We start from the raw sequence: 17,207 nt of genomic DNA, 5'->3' as shown, positions 1-17,207 counted from the left end.
CGCATTGTACCTCAGAGTCCTCCTAAGCATTTTTCCCAAGTCCCACTGGCAGAAGCCTCTCGCTGTATAATCTAATTCGGAGCTGATTACGACATGTGTTGAGATTTACATTTACATTTAGTCATTTAGCAGACGCTAGCTGACTCCTCGCTCACCCCTCCACGTCAGCGCTAACATGCTGTGTTGACCTTTGACCCCTCCAGGTCACAGTGCAGGTGACACCCGTCTTAAACCCACTTCAGCTCTTTCCCATCGGAACGGCAGTGATCACCTACACAGCCGCCGACCGCTCCGGGAACAAGGCCAACTGCTCTTTCACAGTCACTGTTATTGGTGGGTTCCCTCAAACCCTTCAACTCAAGGAACAGCCCGTCGCTGTCATATGGCAAACATATGTGACCGTTAAACTCTAAGGTAGCTTTGGAGAGAGGGAGGGAGGTATTGTTGTGGATTTAGTTCCCACACTTGTGGACACCTAAAAAAAAACCTTAGAGGAACCACAATATACAATTAAATGTTAACGTAGACGTGGGTGGTTTTAGTTTTTACGTTGATGTGCAACAATGACAGTCAGTGACATTAAGTTCACCCGAAACCCACTAAAATCTCTCCTCTCCTCAGATACCGAGCCACCGATGATCGACAAGTGCCGGTCTCCGCCCACAGTGGAGGCGACAGGCTCGGAGACTGCCGTCGTCTGGGAAGAACCGCAGTTTTCCGACAACTCAGGTATCCGCCCAGAACAGAGCTACGAGGAGGAGCAGTTTCTCGTCTATGCCTTGCTGAGACGACCTTAGGCAGGGCCTGGAAAAAAAAGCACACTAGGCTGGGCCTCGCCTCTGTCCCTGCTGGCTAGAGCACCATGAGAACCTGGTACCTTAGGTTTAATGCATTTAAAACGTGTCGTGCCGACGCAGGTACTGGAACAAACGTGTGGTAGACACATTAGGTTTTTATTTTGGTGGCTCTTTGTCTCTCCCCTGAGGGAGTTGGATAGCTCGGAGGAATGGAGAGGATGGAAAGTAGGCTATCCAAGACTGGAGCAAGAGGAATTACATAAGCAACAATGGGAAATGCTATAAAGCTGAAAATGATTACAAAACTGAATGGGGGGAAAATGAAATCCTTCTGTTTCCCATCTTGCACTTATTGAGTGATAATGTTAGGGTTAGGGTTAAGGTTAACGCTAGAGTAACAGTTTCACTTATTGAGTGTTAATGTTAGGGTTAGGGTTAAGGTTGAAGTTAGATTAACAGTTTCAGTTGTTGGGTGTTAATATCAGGGTTAGGGTTAAGGTTAAAGTTAGATTAACAGTTTCAGTTGTTGGGTGTTAATATCAGGGTTCGGGTTAAGGTTAAAATTAGATTAACAATTTTAAGTTACAAGTTTAGTGTTCTACCCATGTCTTTATAATGACACTATATGATCTAGCCGTGTAAGCCTCACCTTTTAATCACTATGGTAACCTCACAGGATAGGCATAATGGAGACTGATGGTTCCTTAAGATGCAATATATATTTTTTTACACTTAAAACAATTAACATTAACAATTCTGAAAACTAAAAAGGACTTTTTCCCATACACCGTTATATATGCAGAAACACTGCGCCTCTAGAAATAATTATTTTGGGTCTAGAAACATTTGTTTTTGTTAACGGAAAAACTACATAGTGCATCTTTAATGGTCTAGCTGTACTGCTGATTGTAGACTGGGGTCTGTCAGTTGCAGAGCTACTGTGAGGGAGGACTGAATAATGGGCTCACTGGCTCTGCTTGTACCATCCACTGTCTCTTGGTACCGCTGGGCACACACGTACATGCACGTGCAGACACAAATGTTCAGTACACACACACACACACACACACACACACACACACACACACACACACACACACACACACACACACACACACACTCAAACATTTACATTCTGTTACTTTCCTGCCAGCGGACCCAGAGTGCCCCACACAGTCACACAGGAATAGCTTGTGGTTGCCCCACCAACCAAGATGGCAGGTCGACGTCACTGCAGCCTCTCTCCTACGTCAGCGTGTTTTGTTTTTCCATGTCCGCACCCTGAGTGGCGAGCGGCTATATTAAGCAGCCGTGGTCAGGGAGACACCATCTCCGTTAGGGCCAGACATGTGTCAGACAGCCTCGGAAACCAGATCTCTCTCTCTCAAACTCTCTCTCTCTCTCTCTCTCTCTCTCTCTCTCTCTTTCTCAAACACTCTCTCTGTGTGTGTGTGTGTGTCTCTCTGAGGGTCCTCTGTGTGTGTGTGTGTGTGTGTGTGTGTGTGTGTGTGTGTGTGTCCTCTCTTTATTTCCCTCTCTCTTAAAAGATGCCTATCGCTTTATTTCTCTCTTTATATCTCTGTTGGTCTTTTCTCTCGCTTTCTCCTCCTTCTTTCTTTCTTCTCTCTTTTTTTTCCCCCAACTGTGGAAAACAGTCTGAGGTGAACGTCATAAAAACAAACTGCAGCTCTTTTGCGTCTCTCGTGTTTTTCGCTCCTTTCTCTTTCTCCTTGCCCTTCCTTTCTTCACCCTCTCCACGTGTGCTTTTGTGTACTTAAACTGTCCAGACACCAGCAATTACCCCCTTCCCCGGGCCAAGGGCAGCATTATTTTGAAGCCATGTAATGACCAGACCAGCTCGTCTCACATGTCGACATGTCCCACTTTATTACATACTGTTTAACAGCTCCCAAGTGTGACTCATGCTCCGTGTAGCGGTGGCTGTGGTGTGATAAGAGTCACCGCATCAGCATGCTCTGCTACTGAGAAAGAGTCGAGTCTTCACCAGGAACCATTTTATGGTTTCAGTTATATTACAATAAAGAATGTATATCTGATATGTTTTAGGCTAAGAGAACTAGTGTTGAGGCGGTTACTTTAATGTTAAAGACACTGATACATTTGAAGGCTAAGAACAGTTCTCAGTGATCTGGGCTTATTGTAAGTTGCTGTATAACAACGTTGCCGTCGTAATTGTAGTATTAAAAGCCTTTCACTAGAATTATTTGCTTAGACCAAACTGAAACTGTTGTTTTCCCCGCTGTAAGGATTCATGTTTTTTTCTTTTTTTGGTGTGTTTGTCCGCAGGAGCTCGACTTAACATCTCCAGAACTCACACCCCTGGCACCGTATTCCCTGATGGTGAAACCTCGGTATTCTACACCGCCACGGACTCCTCCGGCAACAACCGCACCTGTGAACTCGTCATCACTGTTCAAGGCACGCACCCTGGCTTATCCTTCATTTGGCCTGGGTTCTGACCTGGCAGCTCCATGTAATCGCAAGTCTATAGCGTAGAGTCGCTGGCAGCTCCATGTAATCGCTAGTCTATAGCGTAGAGTCGCTGGCAGCTCCATGTAATCGCTAGTCTATAGCGTAGAGTCGCTGGCAGCTCCATGGAATCGCTAGTCTATAGCGTAGAGTCGCTGGCAGCTCCATGGAATCGCTAGTCTATAGCGTAGAGTTGCTGGCAGCTCCATGTAATCGCAAGTCTATAGCGTAGAGTCGCTGGCAGCTCCATGGAATCGCTAGTCTATAGCGTAGAGTCGCTGGCAGCTCCATGTAATCGCTAGTCTATAGCGTAGGGTCGCTGGCAGCTCCATGTAATCGCAAGTCTATAGCGTAGAGTCGCTGGCAGCTCCATGGAATCGCTAGTCTATAGCGTAGAGTCGCTGGCAGCTCCATGTAATCGCTAGTCTATAGCGTAGAGTCGCTGGCAGCTCCATGGAATCGCTAGTCTATAGCGTAGAGTCGCTGGCAGCTCCATGTAATCGCTAGTCTGTAGCGTAGAGTCGCTGGCAGCTCCATGGAATCGCTAGTCTATAGCGTAGAGTCGCTGGCAGCTCCATGGAATCGCTAGTCTATAGCGTAGAGTCGCTGGCAGCTCCATGTAATCGCTAGTCTATAGCGTAGAGTCGCTGGCAGCTCCATGTAATCGCTAGTCTATAGCGTAGAGTCGTATAAAGAAGCTCACGCTACAGTGAGGGTAAACTCTGCCTATGGGCTCAGCCTTACTGTTACATTGCAAAATTCCATTCTAATTCCAATTTCAAAACACATTTCACACAATAGTCTCACATTAGGGTTTCATAACTAGATACGATCATGAGATACGATCATAAGTGAAGAAACAACCACCTTTTTTGCAGACTGATTGTTAACACCGTTCAAATTGTTTATCTTATCCCACCTATCCCACACCAGGGAAGAAGTGTGTGCAGCCATACGTCCCAGAGAATGCAGACTTCACCTGCGTTGAGAAGGCGGGCGGGGTGAACTGCACCCTACGCTGCAGGGAGGGCTACAGCTTTACCCAGGATGCAGTGCACAGCTACTTCTGCGTTAACAACGGGGTCTGGCTGCCACCCCGTACCCCAGACCGGCCGGACTGCTCCTGTGAGCCTCTCTCTCTCCCTCTCTCTCTCTCTTTCGCTCTCTCTCGTTCTCTTTCTCTCTCTCTTTCTCTCTCTCTCTCTACTTATATAAAGAGATTTTCATTTGGTTGTGTATTTAGGAATTACATTTCTTTGACTTCCTGCATGAGTCTACTGTACTGTTTGGTATATCTAACTGTCCTACTGTTCATCTCAGTGAACAGAGTGGCCAACAATGGCCTGAAGCCGTTTGAGATGCTCTTCAAAGCCTCCAGGTGTGACGACCAGGACATGCTCAAGTCTTTCAGAGGAGAGTTTAACACTGCCCTGAAAGACATGGTGAGAACACACACACGCACGCACGCACACACACACACACACACACACACACACACACACACACACACAGAGCGAGAGAGAGGGAGAGACACACACACACACACAGAGCTAAAACATGGAAGATCTAACCCTTTCTTTCTTTTTGAAGATCCCATCATTATGCGGTGTTGATGATATTGCCTGCAAGCTGGAGGTGATGTCACAGGGCCAGTGTCTGGAGTATGACTATTATGAAAATGGTTTTGCAATAGGTTAGTCTCATTTTCAGTGCTGGTCTATTCTGTTTTCCGTCCAAATGTCCTGTTCTTTTTTGATCTGGTACACGTATCACTGTATTTGTGCTGGGAACTTACAATGTTCAAATGCTACGATTGTACAATAACAGCTAACACACTTTTGAATGTTTAGCACAACATAATTAAATATAATGGGCTTGGAATGAAATGTCTGTCAGTTTACAAAATATGCTCTCCAAAGGTTCTCCAGAAACACTCTTTTAAGCTGTTTCCAAAATAACTCAGGTCATTGGGTCTTCTGATTATATTCTGATTATAGCCTTTGAAGGGCCTTGGCTATGCAGCAGGTTTCTCTGCTAACTCCATTTATGTATTTCTTCTCCAAGCATTTTTACAGAGGTACAAAAAAAACTGCATGTAGTCTGTCATATTTGGGTACCAATTACACTGTGCAAAAATGTGACACAATGGTGTGATTTATTGTTTGCATCTCTGGAGACCGTCTGCCATATGAAATGTAACTCCATCTCCCGCTTCTCTTGGTTAGGCCCCGGGGGTTGGAGTAATAACTGGGGGTCTCAGGATGGGCAGGACTACGCCTACTTCGACTCCGGGTTTGCCACAGACAGCCAGGGCCCCCCCATGCAGGGCGACGCGCCGGCCCACCGCAGCAGTTACCCCCTGAGAGCCAAGAGACACCGCAAGATCGCCGGGCCCAGCCGGGACCAGAAGATCCAAATCAACTTCAACATCACAGGTAAAGGACACCAACAATGGTGTCGGTGCCTCTCACTTGTGACCTCCAGCACATGTTCACCCATGCAAACTACAGTAGTCAGAGATGGGGTTCCTCCACAGAAGTTCAGACTGTTCAGAAAGCACGGCTGTCATTTGTGTTCCTCTGCGAAAGATGGTGTTGGAATTAATACCATAATAATAACAGAACTGCACATACATCATGACATTTCAAACACACAAAAAAAGAAACTGTGGTATGTTGATAGCTACTTTTTAAGAAGAAATCATTTGTAAAGAAAATCCATCGTACCATTGATACACAAAGTGGTTTCTGATGATCCTCATGACCCAATCCATACAATAACCTGTTACCGACAACAACCGATCTACTCTGGCTTGCGCTTAAGCCCCACTTAACACGGCTTCATTTTCCCAGCAAGCATCCCGCTGCCCTTGCGACGGAACGACTCGATGGAGGTGGTCAATCAGCGGCGGCTGCTGCGGGCGCTGGAGCAGCTCACCAACCGTCTGAAGCGGACGCTGAGCAAGCAGCCCTTCACCTCCTTCCACGTGTCCTCCGAGATGATCGTGGCCGACCCCAAGTCCCTGGAGAGCAAGCGGGCCGCCCTCTACTGCCGCCCGGGGTCTGTGCTCAAGGGCCGCATGTGTGGTGAGTGGCTGTTCGTCACGTGTTTGCTCTGGTTGGAGCCATGTTTCCTAACTTCCAAGATTTCCAATTCAGAAGACCTTCAGAAGACATTCTGTAATTGTATGCATTTTTCAATCGCTATATCGATGAAACAAGCCACTATATTTTCTCTTCTACATTCTTAATGGACTCCAAGAGATTCATTGCTTAAGAACCCATAAAGGACACTTGAATGTATATATATATATATATTATATATATATGATATGTAATGCCCTAATGCCACAGCCCTAAGCCCTCCAGAGATAGGGGCTCTCTGGGCTCATATGTATGCATGGGTTCTGACCCGGATGACCCTGTGTGTGTCTCAGTCCAGTGTCCCCTGGGCACGTACTTCTCGCTGGAGTACGGCGAGTGTGAGAGCTGCTGGATCGGCTCCTTCCAGGACGAGGAGGGCCAGATGGAGTGCAAGCCCTGCCCGGCCGGCTTCTCCAGCGCGTACCTGCACTCCCGCAGCCAGGCAGAGTGCAAAGGTGAGCTCGGCAGTCGATCCCACACACACACACACACCGGTGTTCGGAAGTCACTCAAGTCTCATATAAAACTCACCAGAACCTAGTCAAAGGAACCCACAGTAAGTGTCCTAAAGTGCTGCAGTTTATGGATCACTTTAGTGGGCTTGTTCACATCTCAAGAACAGCTGCAGAACCCATTTCTCACCACAGACATTGCACTATATAGTGTCGGTGTGGGCAGTGAAGGCGCCACAGTACAGTATGTCTCCGTTACAAAAGTCTACACTCTGAAGTCACAGCTATACTGCGGATTTCTTTCAGTCTGTCAGGGACCCGTATCACTAACCCTGTCCTCACCTACGGTGTGTCTCTGTCTGGTCCCGTCTCCCTGCAGAGCAGTGTAAGCCTGGCAGCTCCTCTGTCACCGGGCTGGAGACGTGCGAGTCGTGTCCGTTGGGCGAGTACCAGCCCGAGTTCGGCTCCCGCCTTTGCCTCGAGTGCCCCGAGGACACCTCCACCGTCATCAGAGGGGCCCAGGACGTGAACGAGTGCGGAGGTGAGAGGAGAAGCAGGAGGAGGAGGAGGAGGAGGAGGAGGAGGAGGATGAACTGCAGTCATTATTCCCCACTCAACCCTCCCCAGCAGGACTTGCTGGAGTTAAAAGTGCTCCATAAATCATTTATGGTGTAATGGGGTCGGCTAGAATGCCAGCTCATTCAGATCAGGGAAACACATGACAATTATTTTGAAATTGGCCAATAAATTTGTTTATGCTGGGAGATTGGTTCACCTCATTATACTGAGGGGGTGTGTGTGGGAGAGAGGTCCTTTTGTGAACTGTGCACAAATGAACTTGTGCAGGGCTGAAGTGGGATATTGGACCAGCGCATGAGAGCCTGTAGGCCTGTCACTATGATAAGACATGGATCTGTAAATGCTTTGAGAGTGTTGAGGGCAAGGGAAAAATAGTATAAGTATGACATTGTATCATCCGTCTTCTGTTGTGAGAATAATTATATGGGCTTCAGGACTAGAGCATGTGCAACACACACACACACACACACTGACCTGATGCACTGTGTTATTTAAGCACTGATTTATACCACATAATAATAATAATAATAATAATAATAATTAATTTAATTTATAACGCACTCTATATTCACATGAATCTCAGAGTGCTAAGCACTAATGATCTTACTCTCTCTCTCTCTCTCTCTTTCTTTCCCTCTCATCTCTCTCTATCTCTCTCTCTCTCTCTCTCTCTCTCTCTCTCTCTCTTTCCCTCTCATCTCTCTCTCTCTCTCTCGCTCCCCTCCACAGTGCCCTGCTCTGCGGGTCACTTCTCCCGCACGGGCCTGGTGCCGTGTTACCCCTGTCCGCACGACTACTACCAGCCCGAGGAGGGCCGCTCCTACTGCCTCTCCTGCCCCTTCTACGGCACCACCACGGTCAACGGAGCCACGGCCATCCAGCAGTGCTCCAGTGAGTCTCTCTCCGCACCACCCAGAGGGGCAGATAGCTCTCACTCACGCTAATAAACGGCACCAGGCTAACCCCCCCCCACTTTGAACAGTAGAGGAAAAATATGCTTCAGATGAGAGGAGGGAATGATGAATAAGCTGAGATAATCTTTTCCAGGCTTGACAGCAAGAATTATGCGCTCCCTCTTTCTCTCTTTCTCCCTCCCCTGTGTCTCTCTCTTGTGCTCTTGTCGCGGTCTGTATTCATCCCTCCTTTTTCCCCCCTCAGGTTTTGGGTCCAGTTTCTTGCCGAAGGAGGAGAGTGTGACGTCAGCCCCTGAGGTGGACGAGAGGACAGACTACCAGGCCAGCAGTCAGGTGAGCGGGGAATCCTGGTCCTCCATGCTGGCCTGCGCGGGCCATTTGAAAATGTGTCTCTGTCACTATCTGTTTCTATCTCTCTCTCTCTCTCTCTCTCTCTCTCTCTCTCACTCTCTCTGTCTCTATCTGTCTGTATGTTTCTCTCTCTCTCTCCCTCTCTCTCTCTCTCTCTATCTGTCTGTCTGTCTGTCTGTCTGTCTGTCTGTCTCTCTCTCTCTCTCTCTCTATCTATCTGTCTGTGTTTCTCTATCTCTGTCTGTCTGTCTGTTTCTCTCTTTCTCTCTCTCTCTCTCTCTCTCGGGCTCTGGACAGACAGGTTGGTTGGGGATGGGTAGCCCAGGCCTCTGGATGACGACATGGAAAAATCTGCTCTGGCTTTGCCCAGCCTGACTCAAACCATCCTTGGCCTTTGTCTCCTCCTCGTCCCCAGGTGTTCCACGAGTGTTTCCTGAGCCCGTGTCAAAACAAAGGCATATGCGAGGAGGTAGGGGTGGGCTACGTCTGCACCTGCCAACCAGGATTCACAGGTACAAAAAAATAAAAATGGCTGCCTCTTCTCTCTGTGGCACGAGTGGAACGTTTTGGTGTTTTTTGGATGACATGACGAAACCAGGTTACTTTTTTTTGTTAGCCATCTGGATTTGTTAATCAGCTCAAGTCACAAATCAGGACGCAGAAGTAATGAGAGAAAGCAGCTGGTTCAAGGAAAGCCTTGGTGCAAAACACATGAAACGACTTTAGCTGTCTGAGTTGGAGACGCATTAGCTTTGACACTGCCAGTGACGGGGCTTACCCGGGCCCTGACTTAACCCTCAGCAGACACATTCCAAGGAGGCTATCAGAAGACAAGTGTGACTCAGATGAATCACTCACCCTCATGCTCTGGGTTTACCAAAAAAAACACACAAAAAAAACTCTCTCTCTCTCTCTCTCTCTCTCTCTCTCTCTCTGTTTCTCGCAGGGGCGAAGTGCGAGAGCGACATTGACGAATGCGAGTCCGAGCCCTGCCAGAACGGCGGGCACTGCCGCGACGGCATGGGAGACTTCCTCTGCCAGTGCCAGCCTGGCTTCGTAGGTATGGCACCCGTCCGCTTGGCTGCTCGTGGCTGCTGCCGCCACTGAGTCACCGCCTCGGCACGCGCAGCGGGGCTTTTTCCATACCGCGGTGGGGATCGCCTGCCCGCTCAGGCGTGACTGGTGGTGGAGAGGGTGGGGGGGGGGGGGTTGGAGCGGAGTGTCTGTCTGCCTGAAGGAGCCGCGTGCCTCACAGTAACGTGGCGTGGTGTATTATCTTTGTGTTTGTTTTGGTTTCTGGCAGGTTCGCTGTGCGAGGCGGAGGTGAATGAGTGCAGCTCCTCGCCCTGCCTGAGCGGGGGCACCTGCGTGGACAAGGTCAACTACTTCACCTGCAGCTGCACTGATGGATACACAGGTCAGGCTCCTGGGGGCCCAGACGCACGCCATTTAGTCTGTGCTCATCTTTAGTCAGGGCAAAAATAGTTGTGGTCAGTTGTGTATCACAGCAGGCAATATATCATGATTATCGTGACTAAATAACAAATTAAAAAGATTGAACAGGACAGATATGACTATTTTGTTCACTGGCTTCTGTTATAAATCATCCGTTGCCTGTGAAACTGTTTTCCATGTGGATACTGACGAACACTGTGTGTGTGTGTGTGTGTGTGTGTGTGTGTGTGTGTGTGTGTGTGTGTGTCTGTGTGTCTGTGTGTCTGTGTGTGTGTGTGTGTGTGTGTGTGTGTGTGTGTGTGTGTGTGTCCAGGCGCTCATTGCGAGCTGGAGATTAATGAGTGTGCCTCCAGCCCGTGTCAGAATGGCGGTGCGTGCGAGGATCTGGTGGGGGAGTACGTCTGCGCCTGCATTCGAGGTTTCACTGGAGACAACTGTGAGGTCAACATCAATGAGTGTGAGAGCGCCCCCTGTCTGAATGGTGGTACCTGTGTAGATGAAGTCAATAACTTCAGGTAAAAAGCATGTACACTCTTTCTGTTTAAGTGGTTCCGGTTTAAACTGGTTCTGGTTGAAAGCATATTGAAATGTGATGAAGAATGTGTTAAAAGTAAGTTGAAAAGGAGTAATGATCAACTCTGGATTGCGTAAGAAAATCATTTTACATTCTGCAACTGTTAGATGCCCTGCAAATTTGTCAAGGCCCCCCTTTCTGTTTCCTCTCACAGTACCCATGTGTGCTGTCACAACAATTTGCATAATTTCTTGACAAAAGAGTTAGCATTCCCTTGTGATATATTTGTGCTCCCTGCAAAACTAATTGCAAGTCATATGTTTAGTGGCCCCTTAGCTGAATGGTATAGATCAGATACTAGCATTCAAACAGCATACAAACAGCATTGTCTCTCAGTCCTTAGAGGCCGTTTGTTCATGATAAGTGGCAGCTAATAGCGTGGAGCTAATAGCAAATAGCATGGAGCTAATAGCTAATAGCATGGAGCTAATAGCTAATAGCATGTTCATGCATTCACTAGCTGATAGCTTTGCTCCCTGACTGGCAGGTGTGAGTGCGCCACCGGGTACACGGGGCAGCTCTGCGAAGTGGACGTGGACGAGTGTGACCCCAACCCGTGCGAGAACGGAGCCACCTGCGTGGACGGCCCCGGTTCCTACACCTGCAGATGCCCCCCTGGGTTCAACGGAACCAGGTGTGAGACAGGTATAGACACCTTAGCGACAGAGAGAGAGAGAGAGAGAGAGAGAGAGAGAGAGAAAGAATGAGAGAGAGAGAGAGAGAGAAAGAATGAGAGAAAGAAATGTCATAATATAGTAATAATTGGGGGCAAGTAGAAAACAGAAAATCTGAGAAAGGGATCGGAGAGTACAGATTGCAGAACGAATAGTTTCCAAGAATAGGAACTTTGACAGGCAGAGGAGAATATGCAGAACTCTCTAAAGTTAACTTTTCTCCTTTCCTCCTTGATGATGGTGTTTGTCAGCACGCCAGCTACTTTTGGAGTGGGCGTCAGCCTTTGCTTCAACCTTGTTTCAGTCATCCTAGGTTAAATTAAACAGCTTTCCCCATAACTCATTGGAATTCGGGAGGGGGCGAGCCAGACACAAATTTACTCTAATGATGAAGAATGGCCCTGCGAAGCGGTGCTGAACGTCTGCCAGTTGCACTTAACGCAGTCTGGGACGTTGAGTCACCCTCCTGCTTAAAAAGTAGCCGTGTTAATTGTTCTAACTGTTTCACAGCTTGCTTAAAAGTGGGGTTAGTTTGTGACTTTCCGGGCGAAAGGACGTTTTCTTATCTCTTTTCCTCCGACATGTTCAGAAATGTCCTCCTCCTTCAACCTGGACTTCGAGGTGTCTGGTATCCACGGATTTGTGATGATTGATGGGCTCATGCCGTCCTTGCGTGCGATCACCTGCACATTCTGGATGAGGTCGTCGGACACGATCAACTACGGGACGCCAGTCTCCTACGCCGTGGAGGGCAGTGACAATGCCTTCCTGCTCATCGACTACAATGGGTGAGTGCGGGTTTATCTTAACTTAAAGGTGCAAACCATAACATTTTGTGTCAGATACAACAGACCTCTCCTCATGTTCCTTCAGCTGTCCGTCCAGTGTGTGCGCTCAAAAAAAATAAGACACAAAGAAAGTGGCCTGGCCTGGACCGAGCCATGCACTATTCCAGCCAATCAATACACTGCCTCAGTGCCTCAGGGGTGTGATGTTCTGCTCAAATAACACCAACCTTTCACCTTTAAATGATGCCAAAAAATGTGCCTTGTAATGCTAATCAGAACCGACACGCTTTTTGATATCTCCATTACAACACCAGCCTTATCATCCTAGTGTGATTATGACTGATTAATTAGTGATTAACTCCTATTTCGAAATAGTTGCTTTTTGCATGACCCCTGCTCTCTCTCTCTATCTCTAACCCCTGTGTCGTTCTGGTCCCTCGATCTCAGATGGGTGCTGTATGTTAATGGAAGGGAGCGCATCACAGACTGCCCGGCGGTGAACGATGGTCTCTGGCACCACATCGGTGTGTCGTGGCGCAGCGAGGATGGAGACTGGCGCGTTTACATTGACGGCAGCCCTTCTGACGGCGGGAAGGGGCTGTCTATGGGCAGCATCATCCCAGGTGTAGTGCCCTTCTGTGCCTGGATTCCAGATATCTATTGGCGGAGTATATTGAATTATAGAGGGGTATTATTGTATTTGGTGGTATACTATGATATATCCTACACACGCTTCTTTAATAAGGATTGAGGTTAGACGAATCGATGCCTGAATTGTTCGATGATTATAGAGTCTAGGACCAGGGGTCATCCCAAGACAATTGTTAGATGATTTTGTCAATTTAAAAAAAATCTCTTTTAATTACAATGATCACAGACCAGTGATGCTTTTGGGAAACGCAGTCTAGGATGTTTGGGCCAAGTCCTTATGGGTGATTTAAACGGCGGCTTGTGCCCTGTGCAGGTGGAGGTGTTCTGGTGCTAGGACAAGACCAGGACCAGAGGGGCGAGGGTTTTAACCCCGTGGAGTCTTTCGTGGGCTCCCTGAGTCAGCTCCACATCTGGAATAAAGTTCTCTCGTCACAGCAAGTAATTTTACCCTTCAGAAGTCCCTTATACACATAAACACACAAACACACACACACACACACACACACACACACACACACACACACACACACACACACAAAGTAAACAAACACACATACTTTGTGCTTTGTGTGAGTCATGTGGATTAGCTGCAAGAAGTTAGCGATACTGAGTGAGTTGAGATGTGTCAGTGAGATTAAGAGGTCACAGTGCTTGTACACGTTGCCTAAACAGACTCTACAGTATATACAAAGCATGCATAACTTTTAACTAACGCTGAATATGCAATGTAAATATGTATATATAAAGTGTGACATTGGTGGAGTATATTGAATTATAGAAGGGTATTATTGTGTTTGGTGGTATACTATGATATATCCTAGTTTTGTAAGAGACAGTAAACTCACTGCTGTTTGTGATTCCAGATCAGAGCTTTGGCCAATGGCTGCCCAGGAGATCTCAGCAGAGGAAACGTGTTTTCCTGGCCAGACTTCCTGCAGGGGGTCACAGGGAGGGTCAAGATCAACCCCAACTGCGTCTTCTGTTCGGGTGAGGACGAGAAAGAGCGAGGGCTCTTCCTGTTAAAGCACATGATAGTGTTCATTATTACGTCATGAGGACGCAGTGCTTAGAAAAAAAAAACAGCTATCCTCAGCTCACAGAAGCAAGTCCTAAGGAGGGGACCTCACTTGGAACTGTATCCACAGCTGCTTTAACTCCAATTTAGCTTGCTTTCCACTGTACACCCAATAGGTGGACTGTTGTTTTTTATGATGCTGCCTCTATGCCTACAGAGTTAAGACTGTGATCCAGGCCTCCATGGCTGACCAGTACTGATCAGAATGTTCTTTTGCTGAAGACACTGGACAAATGTGGATTTGTTAACACAAATACACACACACACGCGCGCACACACACACAGCGCACTCATACAACCCAGAGAAAAGAGTAGCCCTTTTTGTCAAACTGTGGTTGGACTTCACTGTTTGTCATACTGTTAAGTTGGACAAATGACATCAATAAAAGCCCTTTTCCAAGAGATGTTTCCAAGTTTGGCTGTTTCTTTTTTTACCACTGTACAACTCTGCTGCCACTGCCAGGGGGCAGTTAAGGCTTAACGTTCATAAATAGCATGTCCTTTAGGTTCATGACATCCTTCCTTGACGTGCCTCTGCCTCTGCATTTGCCTGTGTGTGTTTGTGTGTGGGATGGAGCGTGTGTGGACAGTACTTGCAAAAAAGTTCCGCAGCCCAAACATGTACCCCTAGGGACAAACACATTTTTTTCATATCCGAACATATGGGACTGTACACAGCATCCCTTTTGGTTAAAAGTTTTTCGTGTAACTAGAAGAGGCCCAATCCCTCTAGGTGAGGGCTGTTTGAAGAGTTTCCCCTGATGTGGATTCTTTCTCTGTGTTAGACTGCCCCCTGCTGGAGAAGGCGGTGCCTCACTTGCGTGCCTCCAACCCAGCCGTCAGCCCTGGCTCCCAGGTGCAGCTCTCCTGCGATCCTGGCTTCTACCTGGTGGGGGAGCCGCTGCAGCAGTGTCTGAACAAGGGCGAGTGGAGCCGCAACTTGCCACGCTGTGAAAGTGAGTGAAGCGCACACACACACACACACACACACACACTCACACACACACACACACACACACACACATGAATGCAGATATACCCACATACAGCCACATGGAGACACGTACACAGGGATATCCCTACAAATTGGAAAACTTGAGGCATGTCAAACCCTGTAGGTGTTGGCACAGTTCTATGTCACTGCATCGGCAGTGTCACTTACAGACACTTATGTGTGCAACTAACACCCCCCCCCCCCCCCCCCATAGGCTCTCTACCCTCTCACAATCATCTGCCTGCAATGACCCTACTGAATGTCATTGCCACCTGTCTCCCTCTAGGGGTGAACTGTGGCGCCCCTCCTGCGCTGGAGCATGGCACGTTCCAGGGCACAGACTTCTACGTAGGGAGCTCAGTGACCTACCAGTGCAAGCTGGGCTTCTACCTGCTGGGGGAGGCCAAGATGCTCTGCGCCAACAGCGGGAAGTGGACGGGCAACCCACCTGCTTGTCTGGGTACGAGACAAAAGCCCTTACTGTTTAATGCACAAATGGAAATGTTTTCATCCTCATTTTGGTTAGTAACGGTGCTTGGTAGTTATTGTGTTGGTTCTCGTATTTCCTGTTTTTTGTGTGGTGTATTTTTGTCTGGTGTATTTTTGTCTGGTGTATTTACATGCGGTCGCGTGGTTTTATGATGTCTCTGTGCACGCGCTGCAGATGTTGACGAGTGCGCGCTCGGCTCGGACTGTGACGCGCACGCCAGCTGTCAGAACACGGACGGCTCCCACATCTGCATCTGCATCTACCCCTACAGCGGAGACGGGAGGAACTGCACAGGTGACTCCCATCAATCCATCTGTTACTGAGGTGACGGTCGTCAGGGTGACCCCTAGTATCTGACAAGGTTATGTGTTTGAAAGTGAACAACATAAGACATGACCACTAGATTCCACAACAGAACGAAAGTGGTCTGCAAATATAAACGTTATCCTAGTCTAGTGTGTGTATGTATTGCCGTGTTTTTTTGTTGTTGGATATTCTCTCAAGGTATTCCAAAGAATGCTATTAGAATTAGGAATTCCAAAGCTGTTATTAGAATGGGAACAGGTATGAAGAGCTCTCCATGTTCAGAAGGCCTAAAAGACTCATACACTTTGACTACAAGCAAATGTGTCGGTTGTCTGATGGTACCTTGATGAGACCAGGTGGTATAAATGCAAATGTTTCCTTCAGACCTTGAAACTACTTTACATGGCCTTTCAATTGAATAGAATACAAACAGAAGGTCCTGTGTTTTTGTTGAACTGTAGAGCCAGTGAAATGTAAGGACCCAGGCTCTCCAGAGTTTGGCCACCGTGACGGCAGCATCTACATCCTGGGCAGTCTGGTGCTGTTCAGCTGTGAGGTGGGCTACGAGCTGGTGGGCTCCAACCAGGTCACGTGCTCCGAGGACGGGAACTGGGACGGCCACTTTCCATACTGCAGAGGTACATGATGGTACTCGGGTTATACTCACAAAAACAGGCGGCTTCTTACAGACGTGTGTGTGTGAGTGTGTGTGTGTGTGTGTGTGTGTGTGTGTGTCTGTGTGTGTGTGTGTGTGTGTGCACTCACAAGTCATGTTGTGTTCCTTGCCACCAGATGGTGATCTTGTCATTTTGCATGTACTTGTATCTGTTTCTAAGGATCTGTATGCATGCACAGTGTGAATGTGGCTGTCTGTGTGTGTGTATGGTTGTGTGTATCAGTGAGTGTGTGTGTGTGTGTGTGTGTTTGTGTGCTTTTGTGTGTGTGCCTGAGAATTAATTTCCGCAGCGAAACAAGATATATCTCTTCCAGCGGGCTGGAGGCCAGCTCCAGGCGGCAAGTCAGAATGGGTTTCCTGTCTGGCGGGCCTAAATGAGACTGATCTGGATCAGAGACCATCACTCTCCCTATTACTCACACTCACCATTCTGGCGCTGGGCTGTTGTTTATGGATGCCTCGCTTTGTGTGTGTGTGTGTGTGTGTGTGTGTGTGTGTGTGTGTGTGTGTGTGTGTGTGTGTGTGTCTGCTCGGCTGTATTGTCCAGCCCATCCAGAAATACCCAGCGCTTCCCTAATGCTGTCATCATTATTCGGCGCTTGCACCAATATAAAAGTATTCAAGTACCAAAGCATAATGGATGGCTGATGTTGGATAACGAGCCCTATCACAAAAACATTTTTTTTGTTTCCATTAGCGAGGGATCCAGCTTCCTATTCAAATGTATATGAATAACCCACACCCTATCCTCTGTCCTCCTGACCCATGGAACTGAGGGCTGTTTACAGGCCATTCCCC

The 17,207-nt window shown here is 47.9% G+C and overlaps 1 protein-coding gene across 5 annotated transcripts in view; it reads left to right on the top strand.

Annotated features, from left to right (window-relative positions):
• The window catches only part of svep1 (sushi, von Willebrand factor type A, EGF and pentraxin domain containing 1), a 77,618-nt gene that overhangs the window by 39,025 nt on the left and 21,386 nt on the right, over positions 1-17,207 (top strand). For all 5 annotated transcript variants that reach the window (XM_031584556.2, XM_031584555.2, XM_031584554.2 and 2 more), the window contains 25 exons: positions 204-333; positions 622-729; positions 3,105-3,236; positions 4,221-4,412; positions 4,608-4,729; positions 4,878-4,980; positions 5,513-5,722; positions 6,140-6,373; positions 6,724-6,885; positions 7,262-7,423; positions 8,191-8,352; positions 8,620-8,708; positions 9,142-9,238; positions 9,673-9,786; positions 10,030-10,143; positions 10,495-10,696; positions 11,243-11,400; positions 12,019-12,217; positions 12,665-12,840; positions 13,182-13,306; positions 13,732-13,855; positions 14,729-14,899; positions 15,224-15,397; positions 15,602-15,721; positions 16,195-16,371. In XM_031584556.2, the coding sequence (XP_031440416.1) occupies positions 204-333; positions 622-729; positions 3,105-3,236; positions 4,221-4,412; positions 4,608-4,729; positions 4,878-4,980; positions 5,513-5,722; positions 6,140-6,373; positions 6,724-6,885; positions 7,262-7,423; positions 8,191-8,352; positions 8,620-8,708; positions 9,142-9,238; positions 9,673-9,786; positions 10,030-10,143; positions 10,495-10,696; positions 11,243-11,400; positions 12,019-12,217; positions 12,665-12,840; positions 13,182-13,306; positions 13,732-13,855; positions 14,729-14,899; positions 15,224-15,397; positions 15,602-15,721; positions 16,195-16,371 (3,757 nt within the window). The remainder of the gene's footprint in view (positions 1-203; positions 334-621; positions 730-3,104; positions 3,237-4,220; positions 4,413-4,607; positions 4,730-4,877; positions 4,981-5,512; positions 5,723-6,139; positions 6,374-6,723; positions 6,886-7,261; positions 7,424-8,190; positions 8,353-8,619; positions 8,709-9,141; positions 9,239-9,672; positions 9,787-10,029; positions 10,144-10,494; positions 10,697-11,242; positions 11,401-12,018; positions 12,218-12,664; positions 12,841-13,181; positions 13,307-13,731; positions 13,856-14,728; positions 14,900-15,223; positions 15,398-15,601; positions 15,722-16,194; positions 16,372-17,207) is intronic.

This window comes from Clupea harengus, chromosome 18, assembly GCF_900700415.2.
Source record: "Clupea harengus chromosome 18, Ch_v2.0.2, whole genome shotgun sequence".
NCBI classification, from domain to species: Eukaryota; Metazoa; Chordata; class Actinopteri; order Clupeiformes; family Clupeidae; genus Clupea; species Clupea harengus.
Note: the sequence above shows the minus strand (reverse complement) of the source record. Positions and strands in the feature narration are given on the sequence as shown.